Source organism: Oncorhynchus kisutch, linkage group LG17, assembly GCF_002021735.2.
Source record: "Oncorhynchus kisutch isolate 150728-3 linkage group LG17, Okis_V2, whole genome shotgun sequence".
NCBI lineage: Eukaryota > Metazoa > Chordata > Actinopteri > Salmoniformes > Salmonidae > Oncorhynchus > Oncorhynchus kisutch.
This window is the reverse complement of record NC_034190.2, coordinates 81,115,087-81,141,188: the sequence shown is the minus strand read 5'-3', so window position 1 is coordinate 81,141,188 and position 26,102 is coordinate 81,115,087. Positions and strand designations below refer to the sequence as shown.

At 44.5% G+C, this 26,102-nt stretch overlaps 1 protein-coding gene across 1 annotated transcript in view; it reads left to right on the top strand.

Annotated features, from left to right (window-relative positions):
* LOC109885102 (potassium voltage-gated channel subfamily C member 1) overlaps window positions 1-26,102 on the top strand; it is a 55,064-nt gene that overhangs the window by 14,843 nt on the left and 14,119 nt on the right. Inside the window, exons 2-4 of the mRNA XM_031794758.1 lie at window positions 8,512-8,655; window positions 11,359-12,154; window positions 16,023-16,253. Coding sequence (XP_031650618.1) covers window positions 8,512-8,655; window positions 11,359-12,154; window positions 16,023-16,253 — 1,171 coding nt within the window. The remainder of the gene's footprint in view (window positions 1-8,511; window positions 8,656-11,358; window positions 12,155-16,022; window positions 16,254-26,102) is intronic.

The window sequence follows — 26,102 nt, the reverse complement described above, 5'->3', positions numbered from 1 at the left end:
GATGTGGGTCGTGCTCCCTCTGCTGTTTCCTTAAGTCCACGATCAGCTCCTTCCTTTTGTCGACATTGAGGAAGAGGTTATTCTTCTGGCACCACACTCCCAGGGCCCTCACCTCAACCCTGTAGGCCACATGCCATTATCATTATCAATATTTGTGAACTGAACTATACTACTAGCTGTAGTATTTGTTTATAGTCCACACTGTATATAGATTTTTCTATTCTGTTATTGACTGTACATTTGTTTACTCTGTGTTGTTGTTTTTGTCCCCTCCCATCTAGCTCTGCATGGTGTACAGTGGTTATTGTAGTTTCCATAGGCCTCCCCTCCCAGTTAGCTCTGCATGGTGTACAGTGGTTATTGTAGTTTCCATAGGCCTCCCCTCCCAGCTAGCTCTGCATGGTGTACAGTGGTTATTGTAGTTTCCATAGGCCTCCCCTCCCATCTAGCTCTGCATGGTGTACAGTGGTTATTGTAGTTTCCATAGGCCTCCCCTCCCATCTAGCTCTGCATGGTGTACAGTGGTTATTGTAGTTTCCATAGGCCTCCCCTCCCAGCTAGCTCTGCATGGTGTACAGTGGTTATTGTAGTTTCCATAGGCCTCCCCTCCCATCTAGCTCTGCATGGTGTACAGTGGTTATTGTAGTTTCCATTGGCCTCCCCTCCCAGCTAGCTCTGCATGGTGTATAGTGGTTATTGTAGTTTTCATAGGCCTCCCCTCCCAGCTAGCTCTGCATGGTGTACAGTGGTTATTGTAGTTTCCATAGGCCTCCCCTCCCAGCTAGGTCTGCATGGTGTACAGTGGTTATTGTAGTTTCCATAGGCCTCCCTTTCCCAGCTTGGCGCCACTTGTTCGTTCTGCTCGTATAATGGTGAGGAATTCTTCAGTCCAACATGGCAATGCACCCTGGAAAGATTCTGGGTACCCTGGCATCTCTTCAAACATTGTAACAGTGTTTAAATTCTCTGATACTAAATAGACTAAGTTAATATCTTGTTGTACATCCCAAGTTGCAACCTATTCCCTATACAGTCCACTACTTTGGACCAGGGTCCATAGGGCTCTGGTCAAAAGTAGGGCACTATATAGGGAATAGGGTGTCATTTGTGACACGTCCCTGGTAGACCGTGGGGTCAAGGTATAAACAGACTGACAGGCAGGTTAAAATGCTGGCTAAAACTCTCACCAGACTGACAGGCAGGTTAAAATGCTGGCTAAAACTCTCACCAGACTGACAGGCATTTTTAATGTTGAATGTTGATATTCATGCTGAATGTTGAATGTTGAATGTCGATGTTCATGTTGAATGTTTCATGTTGAGTGTTTCATGTTCATAGGTTCTAGTTGTAAGAATCTGCGAGGACTATTCTATCAATAGATGCTAATGCGTTTGTTCTGTGAGATCTGATACACTTGTTGAGTTTTATCAAGTCTTTTGGATTCCAATCTACTTACCTCATAAATGTGGAACATTTCTACGTTATCGATGGTTCTCTGTGAGATGTTACTGTGAAAGTGAGTCTGACGGCATACAATTTCCTTTCTAAATACTTGTTTTCTATGTGCAGCCACAGATTGTATTTCTCGATTATTGTCTAAATTGAATCAGAGGCGATTAAAGCTGTCACTGAGAGACCAATTTGATTTGCCAAGGTGTGAATAGGCTTCCGTAAAGGAAGAATAATGCAGACGATCCGATCCATTCCCGACTCATATTCAAGTGGGATTCACCCTTAGTCTGTGTCCCAAATGTCACTCTATTTTCTATGTAGCGTCCTACTTTTGTAGGCAGTAGGATGCCATTTTGGACAGTGTACTCGGACGTCATTACCATGTCAAAATATTCCATTCGCACATTTGCAGAGCTATGCTTTCCTATACAATTTCACGTTTGGATGCATAGCATGATCGAGGTGATGAGATTACACAACCAGTAAATCAGAGATCCTAACCAGACTGGTCTTGATATACACTACTCCCTTTATTGTTAGTCCCATTTTGCATAAGTGGCAAACGATTGTTATATTGATCTCATAAATACACTGTGATGGATTGTGCAATAGTAAGTATTCTGGGTTGAAGGACCAATCTGATAAATAAGGGATGTTTTTTTTTTATGAATGGCTGTGATAGGAGTAAACTGAGAATGGAGCAACATTGTAGTTACTCCACAATACTAACCTAATTAACAGAGTGAAAAGAAGGATGTCTGTAAAGAATTCAGATGTTCCAAAACATGCATCCGGTTGGTTATATGGCACTAAAGGAAAACTGGAAAAAAAATGTGGCAAAGAAATGAACTTTATGTCATGTTTTTCTGCGACTGCATTTGAAGAAATTTTCAAAGTTCTTGAAATGGTCTGTATTGACTGACCTTTATGTCTTAAAGTAATGATGGACTGTTGTTTCTCTTTGTATTTGAGCTGTCCTTGCCATAATATGGACTTGGTCTTTTACTAAATAGGGCTATCTTCTGTATACCAACCCTACCTTGACACAACACAACTGATTGGCTCAAAAGCATTAAGGAAAGAAATTCCACAAATTAACTTTTAACAAGTCACACCTGTTAATTGAAATGCATTCCAGGTGACTACCTCATGAAGCTGGTTGAGAGAATGCCAAGCGTGTGCAAAGCTGTCATCAAGGCAAAGGGTGGCTACTTCGAAATAATCTCAAATTTAAAATATATTTGGATATGTTAAACCCTTTTTAAGGGAGGGAGGGAGGGAGGGAGGGAGGGAGGGAGGGAGGGAGGGAGGGAGGGAGGGAGGGAGGGAGAGAGAGGGAGGGAGGGAGGTAGGAAGGGAGGCCGGATGCATGGATGTCTTTACTACTAGGCACCAACAGCTGCACACATCATGTTGGCACCTCAAATTGCACCTGTTAGTCAGACTCTACTGTTTTAATGGTCTGGATATAACGGCTGGCTCTGGGATATTTTCTCTTTTGTCTGTCTGGATGTGTCTGGTCTGTTCTGGATGTTTCTGGTCTGGTCTGGATGTTTCTGGTCTGGTCTGGATGTGTCTGGTCTGGTCTGAATGTGTCTGGTCTGTTCTGGATGTGTCTGGTCTACATGTGTCTGTTCTGGATGTGTCTGTTTTGGATGTGTCTGGTCTGTTCTGGATGTGTCTGGTCTGGTCTGGGTGTGTCTGGTCTGGTCTGGGTGAGTCTGGATGTGTCTGGTCTGTTCTGGATGTGTCTGGTCTTGTCTGGTTTGGGTGTGTCTGGTCTGGGTGTGTCTGGTCTGGTCTGGATGTGTCTGGTCTGGGTGTGTCTGGCCTGTTCTGGATATGTCTGGTCTGGATGTGTCTGGTCTGATCTATTCTGGATGTGTCTGGCCTGTTCTGGATATGTCTGGTCTGGATGTGTCTGGTCTGATCTATTCTGGATGTGTCTGGTCTGTTCTGGATGGGTCTGGTCTGGTCTGGATGTGTCTGGTCTGGTCTGGTCTGGATGTGTCTGGTCTGGTCTGGATGTGTCTGGTCTGGTCTGGGTGTGTCTGGCCTGTTCTGGATGTGTCTGGTCTGGTCTATTCTGGATGTGTCTGGTCTGTTCTGGATGGGTCTGGTCTGGTCTGGATGTGTCTGGTCTGGTTTGGATGTGTCTGGTCTGGTCTGGATGTGTCTGGTTTGGTCTGGTCTGGATGTGTCTGGTCTGGATGTGTCTGGTCTGTTCTGGATGTGTCTGGTCTGGATGTGTCTGGTCTGGAAAGTTGTTGATGAGGGGACACAATGGAAACTACTTCATCAGTTCAGTTTGTGAGGTGGTTGGTGTGAACAGACTGTAGAGTCTCTCAGTTCAGTTTGTGAGGTGGTTGGTGTGAACAGACTGTAGAATATCTCTCAGTACAGTGCAGAAAGTTCTGTGCAAACAATCTGTACAGACCAAGTCACAGTGTTCGGGAAATGATTAGAGCTAGACAATATACTGAAGTAGGCCCTCTGCTTCCCAATTTTAAATCCCAATGTCTCTCTGCAATATTGGATGATTGATTTGACAATGTTGAACTGTTCTGTTTACCACACTGAATTGGCAGAAACAAACTTGATGTCACACATTAAAAAGTCAGAGGAGAGAGATGAATCCCTGCTAACTGGGTTTGTTTCTGCATCCAGGGGTATTGTTCTTCCAGGGCCAGACACAAGGCAGGCTGAGTAGCTTCAGTAGCTGGCCTTGTACACTGGCTGGCCTTCATGCCTCCATAACTCCACAGCTCCCTGGTAACTGGGTTTCTAATTGTCAATCAGGGGGATTGTCTTGTTTCTCTTGAGGCAGGCAGGTAGACAGAGGAGGAGGGAGGGAGGCAGGGAAGAAGAGTGTGAGGGAGGCGGGAAGGAAGAGTGGGAGGGAGGGAGGGCTTTTTGTCTTTGTCCTCTGGCTCGCTCAACATCTCCACAGTTCCACAGTTCCCTGGAGAAGTGCCTCCATGCCCTTCTGTTGTGCAGGACCTGGGACCTACTGTATAGACCAGACCAGATACCTGGGACCTACTGTAAAGACCAGACCAGATTCCTGAGACCTACTGTACAGACCAGACCAGAGACCTGGGACCTACTTTACAGACCAGACCAGAGACTTGAGATCTACTGTACAGACCAGACCAGAGACCTGGGACCTACTATACAGACCAGACCAGAGACCTGGGACCTACTGTACAGACCAGACCAGAGACCTGGGACCTACTATACAGACCAGACCTAGGACCTACTATACAGACCAGACCAGAGACCTGGGACCTACTGTACAGACCAGACCAGAGACCTGGGACCTACTGTACAGACCAGACCAGAGACCTGGGATCTACTGTAGAGATGTACTCTAGATGTGTCTTTCCATCAAAATGTTTCCTTCCGTCATCAGATTGATAGTGCTCATTCTGTCCCCCAAAAATATTGTAATGTGATGTATCCATTACAAAATGGATACATCAGTGTGATGTAACTGTCTTCAGTGTGATGTAGCTGTCTCCAGTGTGATGTAACTGTCTTCAGTGTGATGTAGCTGTCTTCAGTGTGATGTAGCTGTCTCCAGTGTGATGTAGCTGTCTTCAGTGTGATGTAGCTGTCTTCAGTGTGATGTAGCTGTCTTCAGTGTGATGTAACTGTCTTCAGTGTGATATAGCTGTCTTCAGTGTGATGTAGCTGTCTTCAGTGTGATGTAGCTGTCTTCAGTGTGATATAACTGTCTTCAGTGTGATGTAACTGTCTTCGGTGTGATGTAGCTGTCTTCAGTGTGATGTAGCTGTCTTCAGTGTGATGTAGCTGTCTTCAGTGTGATGTAACTGTCTTCAGTGTGATATAGCTGTCTTCAGTGTGATGTAGCTGTCTTCAGTGTGATGTAGCTGTCTTCAGTGTGATATAACTGTCTTCAGTGTGATGTAACTGTCTTCGGTGTGATGTAGCTGTCTTCAGTGTGATGTAGCTGTCTTCAGTGTGATGTAACTGTCTTCAGTGTGATGTAGCTGTCTTCAGTGTGATGTAACTGTCTTCAGTGTGATGTAGCTGTCTTCAGTGTGATGTAGCTGTCTTCAGTGTGATGTAACTGTCTTCAGTGTGATGTAGCTGTCTTCAGTGTGATGTAGCTGTCTTCAGTGTGATGTAACTGTCTTCAGTGTGATGTAGCTGTCTTCAGTGTGATGTAGCTGTCTTCAGTGTGATGTAGCTGTCTTCAGTGTGATGTAACTGTCTTCAGTGTGATGTAGCTGTCTTCAGTGTGATGTAGTTGTCTTCAGTGTGATGTAACTGTAACTGTCTTCAGTGTGATATAGCTGTCTCCAGTGTGATGTAACTGTCTTCAGTGTGATGTAGCTGTCTTCAGTGTGATGTAGCTGTCTCCAGTGTGGTGTAACTGTCTTCAGTGTGATGTAGCTGTCTTCAGTGTGATGTAGCTGTCTCCAGTGTGATGTAACTGTCTTCAGTGTGATGTAGCTGTCTTCAGTGTGATGTAGCTGTCTTCAGTGTGATGTAACTGTCTTCAGTGTGATGTAGCTGTCTTCAGTGTGATGTAGCTGTCTTCAGTGTGATGTAACTGTCTTCAGTGTGATGTAGCTGTCTTCAGTGTGATGTCGCTGTCTTCAGTGTGATGTAACTGTCTTCAGTGTGATGTAGCTGTCTTCAGTGTGATGTAGCTGTCTTCAGTGTGATGTAGTTGTCTTCAGTGTGATGTAACTGTCTTCAGTGTGATGTAGCTGTCTTCAGTGTGATGTAACTGTCTTCAGTGTGATGTAGCTGTCTTCAGTGTGATGTAGCTGTCTTCAGTGTGATGTAACTGTCTTCAGTGTGATGTAGCTGTCTTCAGTGTGATGTAGCTGTCTTCAGTGTGATGTAGCTGTCTTCAGTGTGATGTAGCTGTCTTCAGTGTGATGTAACTGTCTTCAGTGTGATGTAGCTGTCTTCAGTGTGATGTAACTGTCTTCAGTGTGATGTAGCTGTCTTCAGTGTGATGTAGCTGTCTTCAGTGTGATGTAGCTGTCTTCAGTGTGATGTAACTGTCTTCAGTGTGATGTAGCTGTCTCCAGTGTGATGTAACTGTCTTCAGTGTGATGTAGCTGTCTTCAGTGTGATGTAGCTGTCTTCAGTGTGATGTAACTGTCTTCAGTGTGATGTAGCTGTCTTCAGTGTGATGTAGCTGTCTTCAGTGTGATGTAACTGTCTTCAGTGTGATGTAGCTGTCTTCAGTGTGATGTCGCTGTCTTCAGTGTGATGTAACTGTCTTCAGTGTGATGTAGCTGTCTTCAGTGTGATGTAGCTGTCTTCAGTGTGATGTAGTTGTCTTCAGTGTGATGTAACTGTCTTCAGTGTGATGTAGCTGTCTTCAGTGTGATGTAACTGTCTTCAGTGTGATGTAGCTGTCTTCAGTGTGATGTAGCTGTCTTCAGTGTGATGTAACTGTCTTCAGTGTGATGTAGCTGTCTTCAGTGTGATGTAGCTGTCTTCAGTGTGATGTAGCTGTCTTCAGTGTGATGTAGCTGTCTTCAGTGTGATGTAACTGTCTTCAGTGTGATGTAGCTGTCTTCAGTGTGATGTAACTGTCTTCAGTGTGATGTAGCTGTCTTCAGTGTGATGTAGCTGTCTTCAGTGTGATGTAGCTGTCTTCAGTGTGATGTAACTGTCTTCAGTGTGATGTAGCTGTCTTCAGTGTGATGTAGCTGTCTTCAGTGTGATGTAACTGTCTTCAGTGTGATGTAGCTGTCTTCAGTGTGATGTAGCTGTCTTCAGTGTGATGTAACTGTCTTCAGTGTGATGTAGCTGTCTTCAGTGTGATGTAACTGTCTTCAGTGTGATGTAGCTGTCTTCAGTGTGATGTAGCTGTCTTCAGTGTGATGTAGCTGTCTTCAGTGTGATGTAACTGTCTTCAGTGTGATGTTGTCATTAATCATCTAGCTAGTCATTATAGCATGTATGTTGCTCATCATCAAGCTGGTGTTGATTAGGATGTGACTAACTGAGTACGGAGGTCGACAAACCGTCACTATCAACAAACAACACGCCTAAAAACCGTCTCTCGTATATTTTGTAATGCATTCCATATGGGGCCCTTTTTCTTCTGTAGTGCACTACTTTGGACAAGGGCCCTGGTCAAAAGGAGTGCACTATGTAGGAAATAGGGCGCAATTTGAGTCGACCCTGTGCCTGTGAGAGGACTCTAGTGTTATTAGCTCTGACTGTAGCGTCATGGACGGATTGGAATACATCTGTGTCCTCTCTCGTCCTCCTGCTCGCCTGGATAACAGCTGGTTAAATATGTACCTTGTCATCAATGCCATTCAGGCACCAGGTACCCGCCATATCTACATTCAGCCTTCCCCACACAAATCAATCAGCTGTACAGTACTTTTGGATTTATTTACAATGCTAACACAAACACAATGCTAACCCTAACGCGTACAGAGTTATTGTGGGAGATGAGCAGGAAATGGGGTGAATGCTTGGACCAGGGACTCTCAGTGGTGAAACTGAGTTTAAGGTCAGAGGCAGAACTGACACCTGCCATGATCCTCTTCTGTAAACAGTTCAACACTCTGTGGTGTGACTGTCCTGGACTTGTATTTTTACAGAATAATGGTTAGCTTGCTGAAGTGAAAACAACAGAAATCAGCCAGTAATGTTGAAATAAAAGCTGTAGGCGAGTAACTGTGTTCTCTCTAATCAGTTTTAATGGATCCTCTGTAAGTACAATGGATCATGTTATCTGTATATTTCTCAGTAACACCTTACACAAGTAACAGCGTGGAACAAGCAACGGTCCCTACTGCGTTTGTGTAATAGCAGAAAATGCTCAGCTCCGATACTCTGCTAGTACAATGCCGTTACTATAGTAACTAGTATGTATCTGTGTCCTGTAACTATGTCCTGCCCAGCATGTTTCCTCTCACTGACTTTGAGTGTTTCGTTCTATGAAAGAAAGCACTTTCTGACAACTGCTTATGTCAAACGGACTTTTAAAAATACATTTCATTGATTTGATGTGTCAATGTATTGATCGATTGATTGATTGTCTCGTTGCAGGGTATAGCGTTTGCCTCTCTGTTCTTTATCCTGATTTCCATTACTACGTTCTGCCTGGAGACTCACGAGTACTTCAACGACCTGCAGAACCACACGGAACGCGTGGTGGTGGGGAACCACACTGAGGAGGTGATCTTGGTGAAGGTGAGAGAGATACTTAGATGTAAATAGGCTCTACGTAGTACTACTGTATGTACAACAGAACGCATGGTGGTGGTGGGGAACCACACTGAGGAGGTGATCTTGGTTCTGGGATAGATTTACACTTTTCGCAACAAAGTACGTTCATCTCTAGGAGACAGAACACCTTCCTGAGCGGTATGATGGCTGCCTGGTCCCATGGTGTTTATACTTGCGTACTATTGTTTGTACAATTGCTCCCAAGGATGAACCAGACTTGTGGAGATCTACAATTATTTTCTGAGGTCTTGGATGATTTCGTTTGATTTTCCCATGATGTCAAGCAAAGAGGCACTGAGTTTGAAGGTAGGCCTTGAAATACATCCACAGGTGTACACCTCCAATTGGCTCTATTGATGTCAATTAGCCTATCAGAAGCTTCTAGAGCCATGGCATCATTTTCTGGACTTTTCCAAACTGTTTAAAGGCACAGTCAACTTAGTGGATGTAAACTTCTGACCCACTGGAATTGTGATACAGTGAATTATAAGTGAAATAATCTGTCTGTAAACAATTGTTGGAAAAATGACTTGTGTCCTAACCGACTTGCCAAAACTATAGTTTGGTAACAAGAAAGTGTTGGAGTGGTTGAAAAATTAGTTTTAATGACTCCAACCTAAATGTATTTAAACTTCCGACTTCAACTGTATTGATACTTTAATGATCCCTGAATTTAAATTCAATAATATAATGTATAATCTAATCTATAATCTGATCTAATGTATAATATAATCTCATGTATAATCTAATCTATAATCTAATGTATAATATAATCTCATGTATAATCTAATCTATAATCTAATCTCATGTATAATATAATCTCATGTATAATCTAATCTATAATCTAATGTATAATATAATCTCATGTATAATCTAATCTATAATCTAATGTATAATATAATTTTATGTATAATATAATGTATAATCTAATATAATGTATAATCTAATATATGGGTCTAAGGCCGTGCCACCAGAGACTCTGGCCGCGACCGGGAGGTCCGTGGGGCGACGCGCAATTGGCCCAGCGTCGTCCCGTTTAGGGAGTGTTGGGCCGGTAGGGATATCCTTGTCTCATCGCGCGCTAGGTGTACGGTGTATCCTCCGACACATTGGTGCGGCTGGCTTCCGGGTTGGATGCTCGCTGTGTTAAGAAGCAGTGCGGTTTGGTTGGGTTGTGTTTCGGGGGACGCATGACTCTCGACCTTCGTCTCTCCCGAGCCCGTACGGGAGTTGTGGAGAAAAAGGGGGTAAAAAAAAATGTAATTAATAAAAAACAAAACTAATGTATAATCTAATATCTAATCTATAATCTAATGTGTTACCTAATATGATGTATAATCTAATATAATGTATATTCTAATGTATAAACAAAGCTAATGTATAATCTAATCTCGAATCTAATGTATAATCCAATCTAATGTATATTCTAATCTATAATCTAATCTAATGTATAATCTAATCTAGTGTATAATCTAATCTAATGTATATTTTAACGTATAATCTAATCTAATGTATAATCAAATCTATAATCTAATATATAATGTAATCTAGTGTATAATCTAATCTAATGTATATTCTAATGTATAATCTAATGTATAATCAAATCTATAATCTAATCTAATGTATAATATAATGTATAATCTAATGTATAATAGAATCTATAATCTAATGTATATTATAATCTAATGTATAATATAATCTAGAATCTAATCAAATGTATAATCGAATGTATAAACAAAGCTAATGTATAATCTAATGTATAGTCTAATGTATAAACAAATCTAATATATAATCGAATCTATAATCGAATCTAATGGATAATATAATCTAATGTATAAACAAAGCTAATGTATAATCTAATATATAATATAATCTCTAATCTAATGTATAATCCAATCTAATGTATATTCTAATCTATAATCTAATCTAATGTGTAATCTAATGTATAATCTAATCTAGTGTATAATCTAATCTAATTTATATATTAACGTATAATCTAATCTAATGTATAATCAAATCTATAATCTAATATATAATGTAATCTAATGTGTAATCTAATGTATAATCTAATATATAATCTAATGTATAATCTAATGTATAATCTAATGTATAATCTAATCTAATGTATAATCTAATCTAATGTATAATCTAATCTAATGTATAATCTCATGTATAATCTAATCTAATGTATAATCTAATCTAATTTATATATTAACGTATAATCTAATCTAATGTATAATCTAATCTATAATCTAATATATAATGTAATCTAGTGTATAATCTAATCTAATGTATATTCTAATGTATAATCTAATGTATAATCTAATGTATAATCTAATATATAATCTAATGTATAATCTAATATATAATCTAATGTATAATCTAATCTAATCTATAATCTAGTTTATAATCTAATCTAATGTGTAATCTAATGTATAATCTAATCTAATGTATAATCAAATCTATAATCTAATCTAACGTATAATATAATCTAATGTATAATATAATCTATATTCTAATCTAATGCATAATCAAATCTAATGTTTAATCTAATCTAATCTATAATCTAATCTAATGTATAATATGATCTAATGTATAATCTAATATATAATATAATCTAATGTATAATGTAATGTATAATCTAATGTATAATGTGATCTACTCTAGGTGGTGACCAAGCCCATTCTGACCGTGGTGGAGGGTGTTTGTGTGGTCTGGTTCACCTTTGAGTTCTTCGTCCGCATCGTGTGCTGCCCCGACAAGCTGCTCTTCATCAAGAACATGTTAAACGTCATTGACTTTGTGGCCATCCTGCCCTTCTACCTGGAGATGGGCCTCAGCGGCCTGTCCTCCTCTAAAGCAGCCTCCGACATCCTGGGGTTTCTACGGGTAGTCCGTTTCGTCCGGATCCTCCGGATCTTCAAGCTGACCAGGCATTTCGTCGGTCTGAGGGTTCTCGGCCACACGTTGAGAGCCAGCGTCAACGAGTTCTGCCTGCTTATCGTTTTCCTGGCATTGGGCGTCCTCATCTTCGCCACGATGATCTACTACGCAGAGAGGATAGGGGCCCAACCGGACGACCCCCGCGGCTCTAAACACACCCACTTCAAAAACATCCCTATCTCCTTCTGGTGGGCCGTGGTCACCATGACCACCCTGGGTTACGGGGACATGTACCCCAAGACGTGGCTGGGCATGATAGTGGGCGCGCTGTGCGCTCTGGCGGGGGTGCTGACCATCGCCATGCCCGTGCCTGTTATAGTCAACAACTTTGGGATGTACTACTCCCTGGCCATGGCTAAACAGAAGCTGCCTAAGAAGAAGAAAGCACACAATCCGAACCCGGACGCTCCCACGGACACGGCCTCGTTCGGGAAGTCTGTCGCTACCTCTCCCAGGGACAGTACTCAGAGTGATACATGGCCGCTGGCTGCAGAGGAGAATATCAACAGGAACCGCTCAGGTCAGAGACCAATTCAAATACGATTCTTGAAATACAAAATATTCTACCGTACTAATTCATCCCTTTTAACATTTTATTTAGTCTAATGTTTTTTGAAGCATTGTTATGATATGTCATATGTCACAATGATAAGTGGATGGTTAATTTATTCAAACCGTCAACCATTCCACCCCATTAAAAGGTCAGACCTCATTCAACCTTTTTTAAACCACAACTCTCCTTACACATCACACACTACCACCACTTTATTCACACTGAAACATTCATAGAGTGTTTTCGTTGTGCACTAAATCCTTTTGGTGCCATAATGGTAAAGAAGTAAAGTGGATATGTAATTGATTCAACCTATTCAGACTCATAACTCATTCAAGTCATTCAAACCATATTCAACTCACCCTTTTTAAAACTCACGCAATCAACTTAAACACATTACTAATGAACACATCACTACAGTATTGCAGTTCTTCACTGACATATGGTTTGATATGCTGGTAGTATTTGTGGTGCTCTTTTACAACAGGGAGGCACAGGGGGGGGGACATAATATACCTTTTACTGTAATCATATAGTATCATAGCTTTCCAGGTTTACTGTCCCTAGCCACAAACACAGTAACACAACTTGATACAATCATGAATATACCCTTTCTCAGATAATAAATACGTGCTGCTGCTCCAGTTTCAACTGTTCTGCCTTATTATTATACGACCATGCTGGTCATTTATGAACATTTGAACATCTTGGCCATGTTCTGTTATAATCTCCACCCGGCACAGCCAGAAGAGGACTGGCCACCCCACATAGCCTGGTTCCTCTCTGGGTTTCTTCCTAGGTTTTGGCCTTTCTAGGGAGTTTTTCCTAGCCACCGTGCTTCTACACCTGCATTGCTTGCTGTTTGGGGTTTTAGGCTGGGTTTCTGTACAGCACTTTGAGATATCAGCTGATGTACGAAGGGCTATATAAATACATTTGATTTAATTCGATTTGATTTTGTTAAATTCAGAGTCAGCGTTTTGCTTTGCTCCACTATCAAAATACAGTATATTCATCGGTCTACATCCCCGAGTCCCAGTGCAGTCAAAAAAACATGCGTTTCCTGTGTTTTATATATATTTCCACACTATGAGGTTGGAATAACACTGCAAAGACGTGAACATGATGATAATTCCCTTTTAAGTGTGAGATCTGTTTGTAAAGACGGGCCTGAAATTTAAGCCCGTTTTGGTGGGATGGAGTTTTGGCCTTCCATGGTGACATCATAATTAGAGTTAATAGAACCTTTAAGAAAGCGAATTCCAAACCTCTCGGCCAATAACAGCACATTTTCTGTTTCCTCCTCCCCACTCAGGACACTCCCAGACAGTCCTAGCAAGATTTTTGCTTGAGAAATTGCCCTTTTCATTGAAAACAATCCCAGTAAGGTACTTAATTGTTACCCAGAAATAATTTGATATTGAGGAAAAAACAGCTGCATTGGACCTTTTAACTCATCTTCTTATAAAGTTGCTGCTGTCCAATAAATGAGTTTGTTCAAAATGGTGTTTTCCCGGTAAAATGACATTGTGGCTCAACCTTTCCCTAAGACCTGAAGGGATGTTGAGTTTCTACTGTAAGCCCAGCGCTGTGTCTCCTGCAGATCTTTTGTTTCTGTGACTTAGGGTTTAAATACTACTCAAAACATGTCCAATAGTTTGATCGTTTGCTCCAGTTTGTCTGGAGTGCCAGATGGGCGGGGTTAGCAGTTTTTAAAAATATTTTATTGTTTCCAATTTGCCTGGCATGCTCAATCAAGCCCAGTATTGCTGATCTAGCATCAGTTTTGCCATGTACAGTGCATTCGGAGAGTATTCAGACCCCTTCACTTTTTCCACATTTTGTTACGTTGCAGCCGGATTCTAAATTGGATTTAATAAAAAATGTTCCTCATCAATCTACGCACAATACCCCATAATGACATCATAATACCCCATAATGACATCATAATACCCTGGGGCGGCAGGGTAGCCTAGTGGTTAGAGTGTTGGACTAGTAACTGGAAGGTTGTAAAAAAAATCAAATCCCTGAGCTGACAAGATACAAATCTGTCGTTCTGCCCCTGAACAGGCAGTTAACCCACTGTTCCTAGGCCGTCATTGAAAATAAGAATTTGTTCTTAACTGACTTGCCTGGCTAAATAAAGGTTAAAAAAACAACAACAAAAAACATGTCAAGGCAAAAACCTGTTTTTAGCTGTTTTTTGCAAATGTATAAAAAATAAAAAACTGAAATACCTTATTTACTATTCAGACACTTTACTCAATACTTTGTTGAAGCACCTTTGGCAGCGATTAAAGCCTCAAGTCTTCTTGAGTATGACGCTACAAGCTTGGCACAACTGTATTTGGGGAGTTTCTCCCATTCTTCTCTGCAGATCCTCTCAAGCTCTGTCAGGTTGGATGGGGAGCGTCGCTGCACAGCTATTTTCAGGTCTCTCCAGAGATGTTCGATCGGGTTTGAGTCCGGGCTCTGGCTGGGCCACTCAAGGACATTTAGAGACTTGACCCGAAGTCGCTCCTGCGTTGTCTTGGCTGTGTGATTAGGGTCGTGGTCCTGTTGGAAGGTGAACCTCCCCCAGGCTGAGGTCCTGAGCGCTCTGGAGCAGGTTTTCATCAAGGATCTCTCTGTACTTTGCTCCGTTCATCTTTCCCTTGATCCTGGTTAGCCTGCCACCACCATGCTTCACCATAGGGATGGTGCCAGGTTTCTTCCAGACGTGCTGCTTGGCATTCAGCCCAAAGTGTTCAATCTTGGTTTCATCAGACCAGAGAATCTTGTTTCTCTGGTCTGAGAGTCTTTAGTTGCCTTTTGGCAAACTCCAAGCGGGCTGTCATTTGCCTTTTACTGAGGAGTGGCTTCCGTCTAGCCACCCTTCCATAAAGGCCTGATTGGTGGAATGCTGCAGAGATGGTTGTCCTTCTGGAAGTTTCCCCCATCTCCACAGAGGAACTCTGGAGCTCTGTCAGAGTGACCACCGGGTTCTTGATCACCTCCCTAACCATGGCCCTTCTCGCCCGATGGCTCAGTTTGGCTGTGCGGCCAGCTCTAGGAAGTGTGTTGGTGATTCCAAACTTCTTCCATTTAAGAATGATGGCGGCCACTGTGTTCTTGGGACCTTCAATGCTGCAGGCATTTTTTGGTACCCTTCTCCAGATCTGTGCCTCAACACAATCCTGTCTCTGAGCTCTACGGACAATTCCTTCGACCTCGTGTCTTGGTTTTTGCTCTGACATGCACTGTCAACTGTAGGACCTAATATAGACAGGTGTGTGCCTTTCAAAATCATGTTGAATTAATTGAATTCAACACAGGTGGCGTCCAACCAAGATGTAGAAACATCTCAAGGATGATCAATGGAAACAGGATGCACCTGAGCTCAATTTCGAGTCTCATAGCATATGGTCAAAATACTTGTGTTTTTTTTAATCAATATGGGGTATTGTGTGTAGATTCATGAGGATTTTTTTATTTTATTCCATTTTAAAATAAGTCTGTAATGTAACAAAATGTGGAAAAAGTGAAGGGGTCTGAATACATTCTGAATGCACTGTACATGTTGATTTGTTTAATGTTGTGTTAGTGTATGTAAGTTGTTTTTGTATGAAACGTTGTTCCCCCTGCTGCTATTGGACCAGGTCTCTCTTGGAGAGAGAGAGTTTTTCTCTTGAAAAACCTGTATCAATAAGGTTAAATAAAAATAAAAATAAAAAACATGTAGATATTACCTCAACTAACCTGTATATCCAAATGAAAAAGATGACATGAACAGGGAGGACCTGATTCTAGATCTTACGCTGTATGAACCAAATCTGTTCTCCTGTCCTCCTGTCAGACTCCAAGCAGAACGGAGACGCCAACTTGGCTCTGTCGTCGGATGAGGGGTGCAGCCTGACCCAGCCGCTGTCACCCAGCGAGAAGTGGAACCTACGGCACGCCCACGGCGACGGTCGAGAACACTCCCGGTCGTCCAGGGGGAACAAGAAAAGCAAGAAAGAGGCAACCTGCTTCCTGCTCACCTCCGGAGACTTCTCCTGCTCTGGAGGAGAACACACCATAGTCACGGGTAGGTTGACATGCATACAGGCGCACACATACATACTCGTACTCTCTCTCTCTCTCTCTCTGAAACATGGAACCCACCATCCTCAACCATAGGTCACATAACACATCACTGTGAATACTGGACCGAACACTGGACCATGACAAAGGAGGCTGCAGGCTAGAGATCAATAGGTTGAAACCTAGAAAACCAATATTCAGAACCCTCTTATCCTTCCCATGACAACCATTACACCCGTGGCAACCATGACAACCAGTACACCCATGGAAACCATGACACCCATTACAACCATGTGAGTGGTTGTGGTGTCCACTAAGTTATCTAAGAGTGTTTGGATTTGTTGATTCCAGGTTGCTTTCTGGTATTCTTCTGATGTTGTACAGCTTACTGGGCTGTGAATGTCTGGTTGTTTCCATGTCTGTTCTTTTGAGGAACAACGTAACTTGGCTGTGATCAGACAGAGGTGTTCGTGGCTTGACAATGAATGAGATGAGAGAGAAAGGGTCAATGTCTGTAATCATATAGTCTACTGTGCTCTGGCCAAGAGGTGAGCAGTAGGTGAATCTCCCCATAGAGTAACCTGTTTTTCCAAGATGGCGTAGCAGTAAGTCGTCCTGTCGTCCCGTCCCTGTATATATCGCTTCTTTTTCGTTTTTTTTACATATTTTTCTTCGCATACCTCTTTAAAAACATTTTGCTAAACCTAAGCTTCCAAATACTCTCCTGCAACCCGCCTCACCTAATGTAGCTATTTTTCCTAAAGTATTTATATTTACTTCGGAACCGGAACCCCTCAACTGAAGCTAGCCAGCTAACTACCAGCTATGCTAGCGGTCTTCAGCTAACCGGTCATCAGCTAACCTTTAGCCCGGAAAGCTCTCGCCAGTTCGAACAACGCGACTCTAACCAGAGCACAACGGACCTATTTATTTTTCATCCCCGGATTCCCACCGCAAACGGAACATTTTTCAGCTGGATCTTCACAACTAGCTATCTAGCTAAACTGCAACCCCGGATGATTACCCCTGGCTAGCGTTTCCACCCACTTAGCCTGAAGCTAGCCCGGACAGAGCACCTGTAGCATACTCCTGGGCTACAATACCCGGGCCCACGACCGGTCTGTCGATGTCACCGCATGAAGAGGAATAAACAGACTCACCCCATCGCGACGTCCCCCAAAGGCTAACTCTCTAGCCCTCGCTATCTCCCTGCTTGCTAATTCGGCCTGCTAACTGCTAGCTTGTCTAGCTCCGGTCCGCTAACTGCTACCTTGTCTAGCCCGGGCCTACGAACTGTTAGCTTGTTATCACAGGCCTGCTAACCGTCTGAATCACGCGTCCCAAACACTCTCTGGACCCATTTACTTTCTATCTCTTTTTGATTTTTAATTTGTTTATACCTTCCGGAAACCTGCCTCACCCAATGTGATACGGAATCGCTATTATTTTTTATTTTTTAGAACACACTCAAGAACCTTCAGACGCTAACCAGCCAACTAGCTACAAGCTATTTAGTCATTGTTAGTTTTTTTTTACCTGGATAACACTCGCCAGTCCAGCTTCCGTGCCCATCCACCGCTGCCCCCTGGACACTGATCTCTTGGCTACATAGCTGACGCACGCTGGACCGTCCATTAATCACGGTACTCCATTCTGCTTGTTTGTTTTATCTGTCGGCCCCGTTGCCTAGTCAACGCCATTTTACCTGCTGTTTGTTGTGCTAGCTGATTAGCCTCGCCTACTGTTTTAGCTAGCTTTCCCAATTCAACACCTGTGATTACTGTATGCCTCGCTGTATGTCTCTCTCAAATGTCAATATGCCTTGTATACTGTTGTTCAGGTTAGTTATCATTGTTTTAGTTCACAATGGAGCCCCTAGTTCCACTCTTCATACCCCTGTTACCTCCTTTGTCCCACCTCCCACACATGCGGTGACCTCACCCATTACAACCAGCATGTCCAGAGATACAACCTCTCTCATCATCACCCAGTGCCTGGGCTTACCTCCGCTGTACCCGCACCCCACCATACCCCTGTCTGTGCATTATGCCCTGAATATATTCTACCATGCCCAGAAACCTGCTCCTCTTATTCACTGCCCCCATCGCTCTAGACGACCAGTTTTGATAGCCTTTAGCCGCACCCTCATACTACTCCTTCTCTGTTCCGCTGGTGATGTGGAGGTAAACCCAGGCCCTGCATGTCCCCAGGCACCCTCATTTGTTGACTTCTGTGATCGAAAAAGCCTTGGTTTCATGCATGTCAACATCAGAAGCCTCCTCCCTAAGTTTGTTTTACTCACTGCTTTAGCACACTCTGCTAACCCTGATGTCCTTGCCGTGTCTGAATCCTGGCTCAGGAAGGCCACCAAAAATTCAGAGATTTCCATACCCAACTATAACATCTTCCGTCAAGATAGAACTGCCAAAGGGGGAGGAGTTGCAGTCTACTGCAGAGATAGCCTGCAAAGTAATGTCATACTTTCCAGGTCCATACCCAAACAGTTCGAACTACTAATTTTGAAAATTACTCTCTCCAGAAATAAGTCTCTCACTGTTGCCGCCTGCTACCGACCACCCTCAGCTCCCAGCTGTGCCCTGGACACCATTTGTGAATTGATCGCCCCCCATCTAGCTTCAGAGTTTGTTCTGTTAGGTGACCTAAACTGGGATATGCTTAACACCCCGGCAGTCCTACAATCTAAGCTAGATGCCCTCAATCTCACTCAAATCATCAAGGAACCCACCAGGTACAACCCTAACTCTGTAAACAAGGGCACCCTCATAGACGTCATCCTGACCAACTGGCCCTCCAAATACACCTCCGCTGTCTTCAACCAGGATCTCAGCGATCACTGCCTCATTGCCTGTATCCGCCACGGAGCCGCAGTCAAACGACCACCCCTCATCACTGTCAAACGCTCCATAAAACACTTCTGTGAGCAGGCCTTTCTAATCGACCTGGCCCGGGTATCCTGGAAGGACATTGACCTCATCCCGTCAGTTGAGGATGCCTGGTCATTCTTTAAAAGTAACTTCCTCACCATTTTAGATAAGCATGCTCCGTTCAAAAAATGCAGAACCAAGAACAGATACAGCCCTTGGTTCACTCCAGACCTGACTGCCCTCGACCAGCACAAAATCATCCTGTGGCGGACTGCAATAGCATCGAATAGTCCCCGTGATATGCAACTGTTCAGGGAAGTCAGGAACCAATACACGCAGTCAGTCAGGAAAGCTAAGGCCAGCTTCTTCAGGCAGAAGTTTGCATCCTGTAGCTCCAACTCCAAAAAGTTCTGGGACACTGTGAAGTCCATGGAGAACAAGAGCACCTCCTCCCAGCTGCCCACTGCACTGAGGCTAGGTAACACGGTCTCCACCGATAAATCCATGATTATCGAAAACTTCAATAAGCATTTCTCAACGGCTGGCCATGCCTTCCGCCTGGCTACTCCAACCTCGGCCAACAGCTCCGCCCCCCCCCAGCTCCTCACCCAAGCCTCTCCAGGTTCTCCTTTACCCAAATCCAGATAGCAGATGTTCTGAAAGAGCTGCAAAACCTGGACCCGTACAAATCAGCTGGGCTTGACAATCTGGACCCTCTATTTCTGAAACTATCCGCCGCCATTGTCGCAACCCCTATTACCAGCCTGTTCAACCTCTCTTTCATATCGTCTGAGATCCCCAAGGATTGGAAAGCTGCCGCAGTCATCCCCCTCTTCAAAGGGGGAGACACCTTGGACCCTAACTGTTATAGACCTATATCCATCCTGCCCTGCCTATCTAAGGTCTTCGAAAGCCAAGTCAACAAACAGGTCACTGACCATCTCGAATCCCACCGTACCTTCTCCGCTGTGCAATCTGGTTTCCGAGCCGGTCACGGGTGCACCTCAGCCACACTCAAGGTACTAAACGATATCATAACCGCCATCGATAAAAGACAGTACTGTGCAGCCGTCTTCAACGACCTTGCCAAGGCTTTCGACTCTGTCAATCACCATATTCTTATCGGCAGACTCAGTAGCCTCGGTTTTTCGGATGACTGCCTTGCCTGGTTCACCAATTACTTTGCAGACAGAGTTCAGTGTGTCAAATCGGAGGGCATGCTGTCCGGTCCTCTGGCAGTCTCTATGGGGGTGCCACAGGGTTCAATTCTCGGGCCGACTCTTTTCTCTGTATATATCAATGATGTTGCTCTTGCTGCGGGCGATTCCCTGATCCACCTCTACGCAGACGACACCATTCTATATACTTTCGGCCCGTCATTGGACACTGTGCTATCTAACCTCCAAACGAGCTTCAATGCCATACAGCACTCCTTCCGTGGCCTCCAACTGCTCTTAAACGCTAGTAAAACCAAATGCATGCTTTTCAACCGATCGCTGCCTGCACCCGCATGCCCGACTAGCATCACCACCCTGGATGGTTCCGACCTTGAATATGTGGACGTCTATAAGTACCTAGGTGTCTGGCTAGACTGCAAACTCTCCTTCCAGACTCATATCAAACATCTCCAATCGAAAATCAAATCAAGAGTCGGCTTTCTATTCCGCAACAAAGCCTCCTTCACTCACGCCGCCAAGCTTACCCTAGTAAAACTGACTATCCTACCGATCCTCGACTTCGGCGATGTCATCTACAAAATGGCTTCCAACACTCTACTCAGCAAACTGGATGCAGTCTATCACAGTGCCATCCGTTTTGTCACTAAAGCACCTTATACCACCCACCACTGCGACTTGTATGCTCTAGTCGGCTGGCCCTCGCTACATATTCGTCGCCAGACCCACTGGCTCCAGGTCATCTACAAGTCCATGCTAGGTAAAGCTCCGCCTTATCTCAGTTCACTGGTCACGATGGCAACACCCATCCGTAGCACGCGCTCCAGCAGGTGTATCTCACTGATCATCCCTAAAGCCAACACCTCATTTGGCCGCCTTTCGTTCCAGTACTCTGCTGCCTGTGACTGGAACGAACTGCAAAAATCGCTGAAGTTGGAGACTTTTATCTCCCTCGCCAACTTCAAACATCAGCTATCTGAGCAGCTAACCAATCGCTGCAGCTGTACATAGTCTATTGGTAAATAGCCCACCCATTTTCACCTACCTCATCCCCATACTGTTTTTATACTGTTTTTATTTATTTACTTTTCTGCTCTTCTGCACACCAATATCTCTACCTGTACATGACCATCTGATCATTTATCACTCCAGTGTTAATCTGCAAAATTGTAATTATTCGCCTACCTCCTCATGCCTTTTGCACACATTGTATATAGACTCCCCCTTTGTTTTCTACTGTGTTATTGACTTATTAATTGTTTACTCCATGTGTAACTCTGTGTTGTCTGTTCACACTGCTATGCTTTATCTTGGCCAGGTCGCAGTTGCAAATGAGAACTTGTTCTCAACTAGCCTACCTGGTTAAATAAAGGTGAAATAAAAAATAAATAAAAAACCTACCATTGACAACGTACAGACCCAGGTTTTTACAGAGCTGCAACAGATCCCTTCCGTTCTTGTTGACAGTGCTGTCACTTTTGTTTCTATGGGGGAGATGAAGACAGTTAGAGACAGTATGGCCTGTAATAAAGCTGTCCCTATTGTTTCTATGGGGGAGATGAAGACAGTTAGAGACACTATGGCCTGTAATAAAGCTGTCCCCTTGTGTGGTCTGTCCCTGTTGTTTCTATGGGGGAGATAAAGACAGTTAGAGACAGTATGGCCTGTAATAAAGCTGTCCCCTCTTGTGCTCGTTAGATCAGGAAGTGTTCCTGTGTGCGCATTTGTGTCCCCACAGATGAGCACATTTCCCTGGGCCTGGAAATGGCACGTCTCTTCCTCAAGGGTGGGGAATATCTCCTCTGAGTAATATGGGGATTCTGAGGGGGGATATACTGTATATTGAGCATATTAACCAAATGTGATATTTACCAATTTTGAGGGGATCAAATACATTTTGTAGTTCGGATTTGTACCAAATTATCAATCCTCCAGAGTCCCTGCCTCTATTGACAGATCTGTGTTTCTGTGACTCACAATTACCTCTCTGTAGCCTGTGGGACAGTGACATCGTGATTACCTCTCTGTAGCCTGTGTGACAGTGACAGCATGATTACCTCTCTGTAGCCTGTGGGACAGTAACAGCATGATTACCTCTCTGTAGCCTGTGAGACAGTGACAGCATGATTACCTCTCTGTAGCCTGTGGGACAGTAACAGCATGATTACCTCTCTGTAGCCTGTGAGACAGTGACAGCATGATTACCTCTCTGTAGCCTGTGAGACAGTGACAGCATGATTACCTCTCTGTAGCCTGTGGGACAGTGACATTATGATTACTTCTCTGTAGCCCGTGGGACAGTAACAGCATGATTACCTCTCTGTAGCCCGTGGGACAGTGACATCATGATTACCTCTCTGTAGCCTGTGGGACAGTGACATCATGATTACCTCTCTGTAGCCCGTGGGACAGTAACAGCATGATTACCTCTCTGTAGTCCGTGGGACAGTAACAGCATGATTACCTCTCTGTAGCCCGTGGGACAGTAACAGCATGATTACCTCTCTGTAGCCCGTGGGACAGTAACAGCATGATTACCTCTCTGTAGCCCGTGGGACAGTGACATCATGATTACCTCTCTGTAGCCTGTGGGACAGTGACAGCATGATTACCTCTCTGTAGCCTGTGGGGCAGTGACAGCATGATTACCTCTCTGTAGCCTGTGGGACAGTAACAGCATGATTACCTCTCTGTAGCCCGTGGGACAGTAACAGCATGATTACCTCTCTGTAGCCCGTGGGACAGTGACATCATGATTACCTCTCTGTAGCCTGTGGGACAGTGACAGCATGATTACCTCTCTGTAGCCTGTGGGGCAGTGACAGCATGATTACCTCTCTGTAGCCTGTGGGGCAGTGACAGCATGATTACCTCTCTGTAGCCTGTGGGACAGTAACAGCATGATTACCTCTCTGTAGCCTGTGGGGTAGTGACAGCATGATTACCTCTCTGTAGCCTGTGGGACAGTGACAGCATGATTACCTCTCTGTAGCCCGTGGGACAGTGACATCATGATTACCTCTCTGTAGCCTGTGGGGCAGTGACAGCATGATTACCTCTCTGTAGCCTGTGGGGCAGTGACAGCATGATTACCTCTCTGTAGCCTGTGGGACAGTAACAGCATGATTACCTCTCTGTAGCCTGTTGGGCAGTGACAGCATGAATACCTCTCTGTAGCCTGTGGGACAGTGACAGCATGATTACCTCTCTGTAGCCCGTGGGACAGTGACAGCATGATTACCTCTCTGTAGCCTGTGAGACAGTGACAGCATGATTACCTCTCTGTAGCCTGTGGGGCAGTGACAGCATGATTACCTCTCTGTAGCCTGTGGGGCAGTAACAGCATGATTACCTCTCTGTAGCCTGTGAGACAGTGACAGCATGATTACCTCTCTGTAGCCTGTGGGACAGTAACAGCATGATTACCTCTCTGTAGCCCGTGGGACAGTAACAGCATGATTACCTCTCTGTAGCCCGTGGGACAGTGACAGCATGATTACCTCTCTGTAGCCCGTGGGACAGTGACAGCATGATTACCTCTCTGTAGCCTGTGGGACAGTGACATCATGATTACTTCTCTGTAGCCCGTGGGACAGTAACAGCATGATTACCTATCTGTAGCCTGTGGGACAGTAACAACATGATTACCTACCTCTCTGTAGCCCGTGGGACAGGGACATCATGATTACCTCTCTGTAGCCCATGGGACAGTAACAGCATGATTACCTCTCTGTAGCCCGTGGGACAGTAACAGCATGATTACCTCTCTGTAGCCTGTGGGACAGTGACATCATGATTACCTCTCTGTAGCCCGTGGGACAGTGACATCATGATTACCTCTCTGTAGCCCGTGGGACAGTGACAGCATGATTACCTCTCTGTAGCCCGTGGGACAGTGACAGCATGATTACCTCTCTGTAGCCTGTGGGACAGTGACATCATGATTACTTCTCTGTAGCCCGTGGGACAGTAACAGCATGATTACCTCTCTGTAGCCTGTGGGACAGTAACAACATGATTACCTACCTCTCTGTAGCCCGTGGGACAGTGACATCATGATTACCTCTCTGTAGCCCGTGGGACAGTAACAGCATGATTACCTCTCTGTAGCCCGTGGGACAGTGACAGCATGATTACCTCTCTGTAGCCTGTGGGACAGTGACATCATGATTACCTCTCTGTAGCCCGTGGGACAGTAACAGCATGATTACCTCTCTGTAGCCCGTGGGACAGTAACAGCATGATTACCTCTCTGTAGCCCGTGGGACAGTAACAGCATGATTACCGCTCTGTAGCCCGTAGGACAGTGACAGCATGATTACCTCTCTGTAGCCTGTGGGACAGTGACATCATGATTACCTCTCTGTAGCCCGTGGGACAGTAACAGCATGATTACCTCTCTGTAGCCCGTGGGACAGTAACAGCATGATTACCTCTCTGTAGCCCGTGGGACAGTAACAGCATGATTACCTCTCTGTAGCCCGTGGGACAGTAACAGCATGATTACCTCTCTGTAGCCTGTGGGACAGTGACATCATGATTACCTCTCTGTAGCCCGTGGGACAGTGACATCATGATTACCTCTCTGTAGCCCGTGGGACAGTGACAGCATGATTACCTCTCTGTAGCCCGTGGGACAGTGACAGCATGATTACCTCTCTGTAGCCCGTGGGACAGTGACAGCATGATTACCTCTCTGTAGCCTGTGGGACAGTGACATCATGATTACTTCTCTGTAGCCCGTGGGACAGTAACAGCATGATTACCTCTCTGTAGCCTGTGGGACAGTAACAACATGATTACCTACCTCTCTGTAGCCCGTGGGACAGTGACATCATGATTACCTCTCTGTAGCCCGTGGGACAGTAACAGCATGATTACCTCTCTGTAGCCCGTGGGACAGTGACAGCATGATTACCTCTCTGTAGCCTGTGGGACAGTGACATCATGATTACCTCTCTGTAGCCCGTGGGACAGTAACATCATGATTACCTCTCTGTAGCCCGTGGGACAGTAACAGCATGATTACCTCTCTGTAGCCCGTGGGACAGTGACATCATGATTACCTCTCTGTAGCCCGTGGGACAGTAACAGCATGATTACCTCTCTGTAGCCCGTGGGACAGTAACAGCATGATTACCTCTCTGTAGCCCGTGGGACAGTGACAGCATGATTACCTCTCTGTAGCCTGTGGGACAGTAACAGCATGATTACCTATCTGTAGCCTGTGGGACAGTAACAACATGATTACCTACCTCTCTGTAGCCCGTGGGACAGGGACATCATGATTACCTCTCTGTAGCCCGTGGGACAGTAACAGCATGATTACCTCTCTGTAGCCCGTGGGACAGTAACAGCATGATTACCTCTCTGTAGCCTGTGGGACAGTGACATCATGATTACCTCTCTGTAGCCCGTGGGACAGTGACATCATGATTACCTCTCTGTAGCCCGTGGGACAGTGACAGCATGATTACCTCTCTGTAGCCCGTGGGACAGTGACAGCATGATTACCTCTCTGTAGCCTGTGGGACAGTGACATCATGATTACTTCTCTGTAGCCCGTGGGACAGTAACAGCATGATTACCTCTCTGTAGCCTGTGGGACAGTAACAACATGATTACCTACCTCTCTGTAGCCCGTGGGACAGTGACATCATGATTACCTCTCTGTAGCCCGTGGGACAGTAACAGCATGATTACCTCTCTGTAGCCCGTGGGACAGTGACAGCATGATTACCTCTCTGTAGCCTGTGGGACAGTGACATCATGATTACCTCTCTGTAGCCCGTG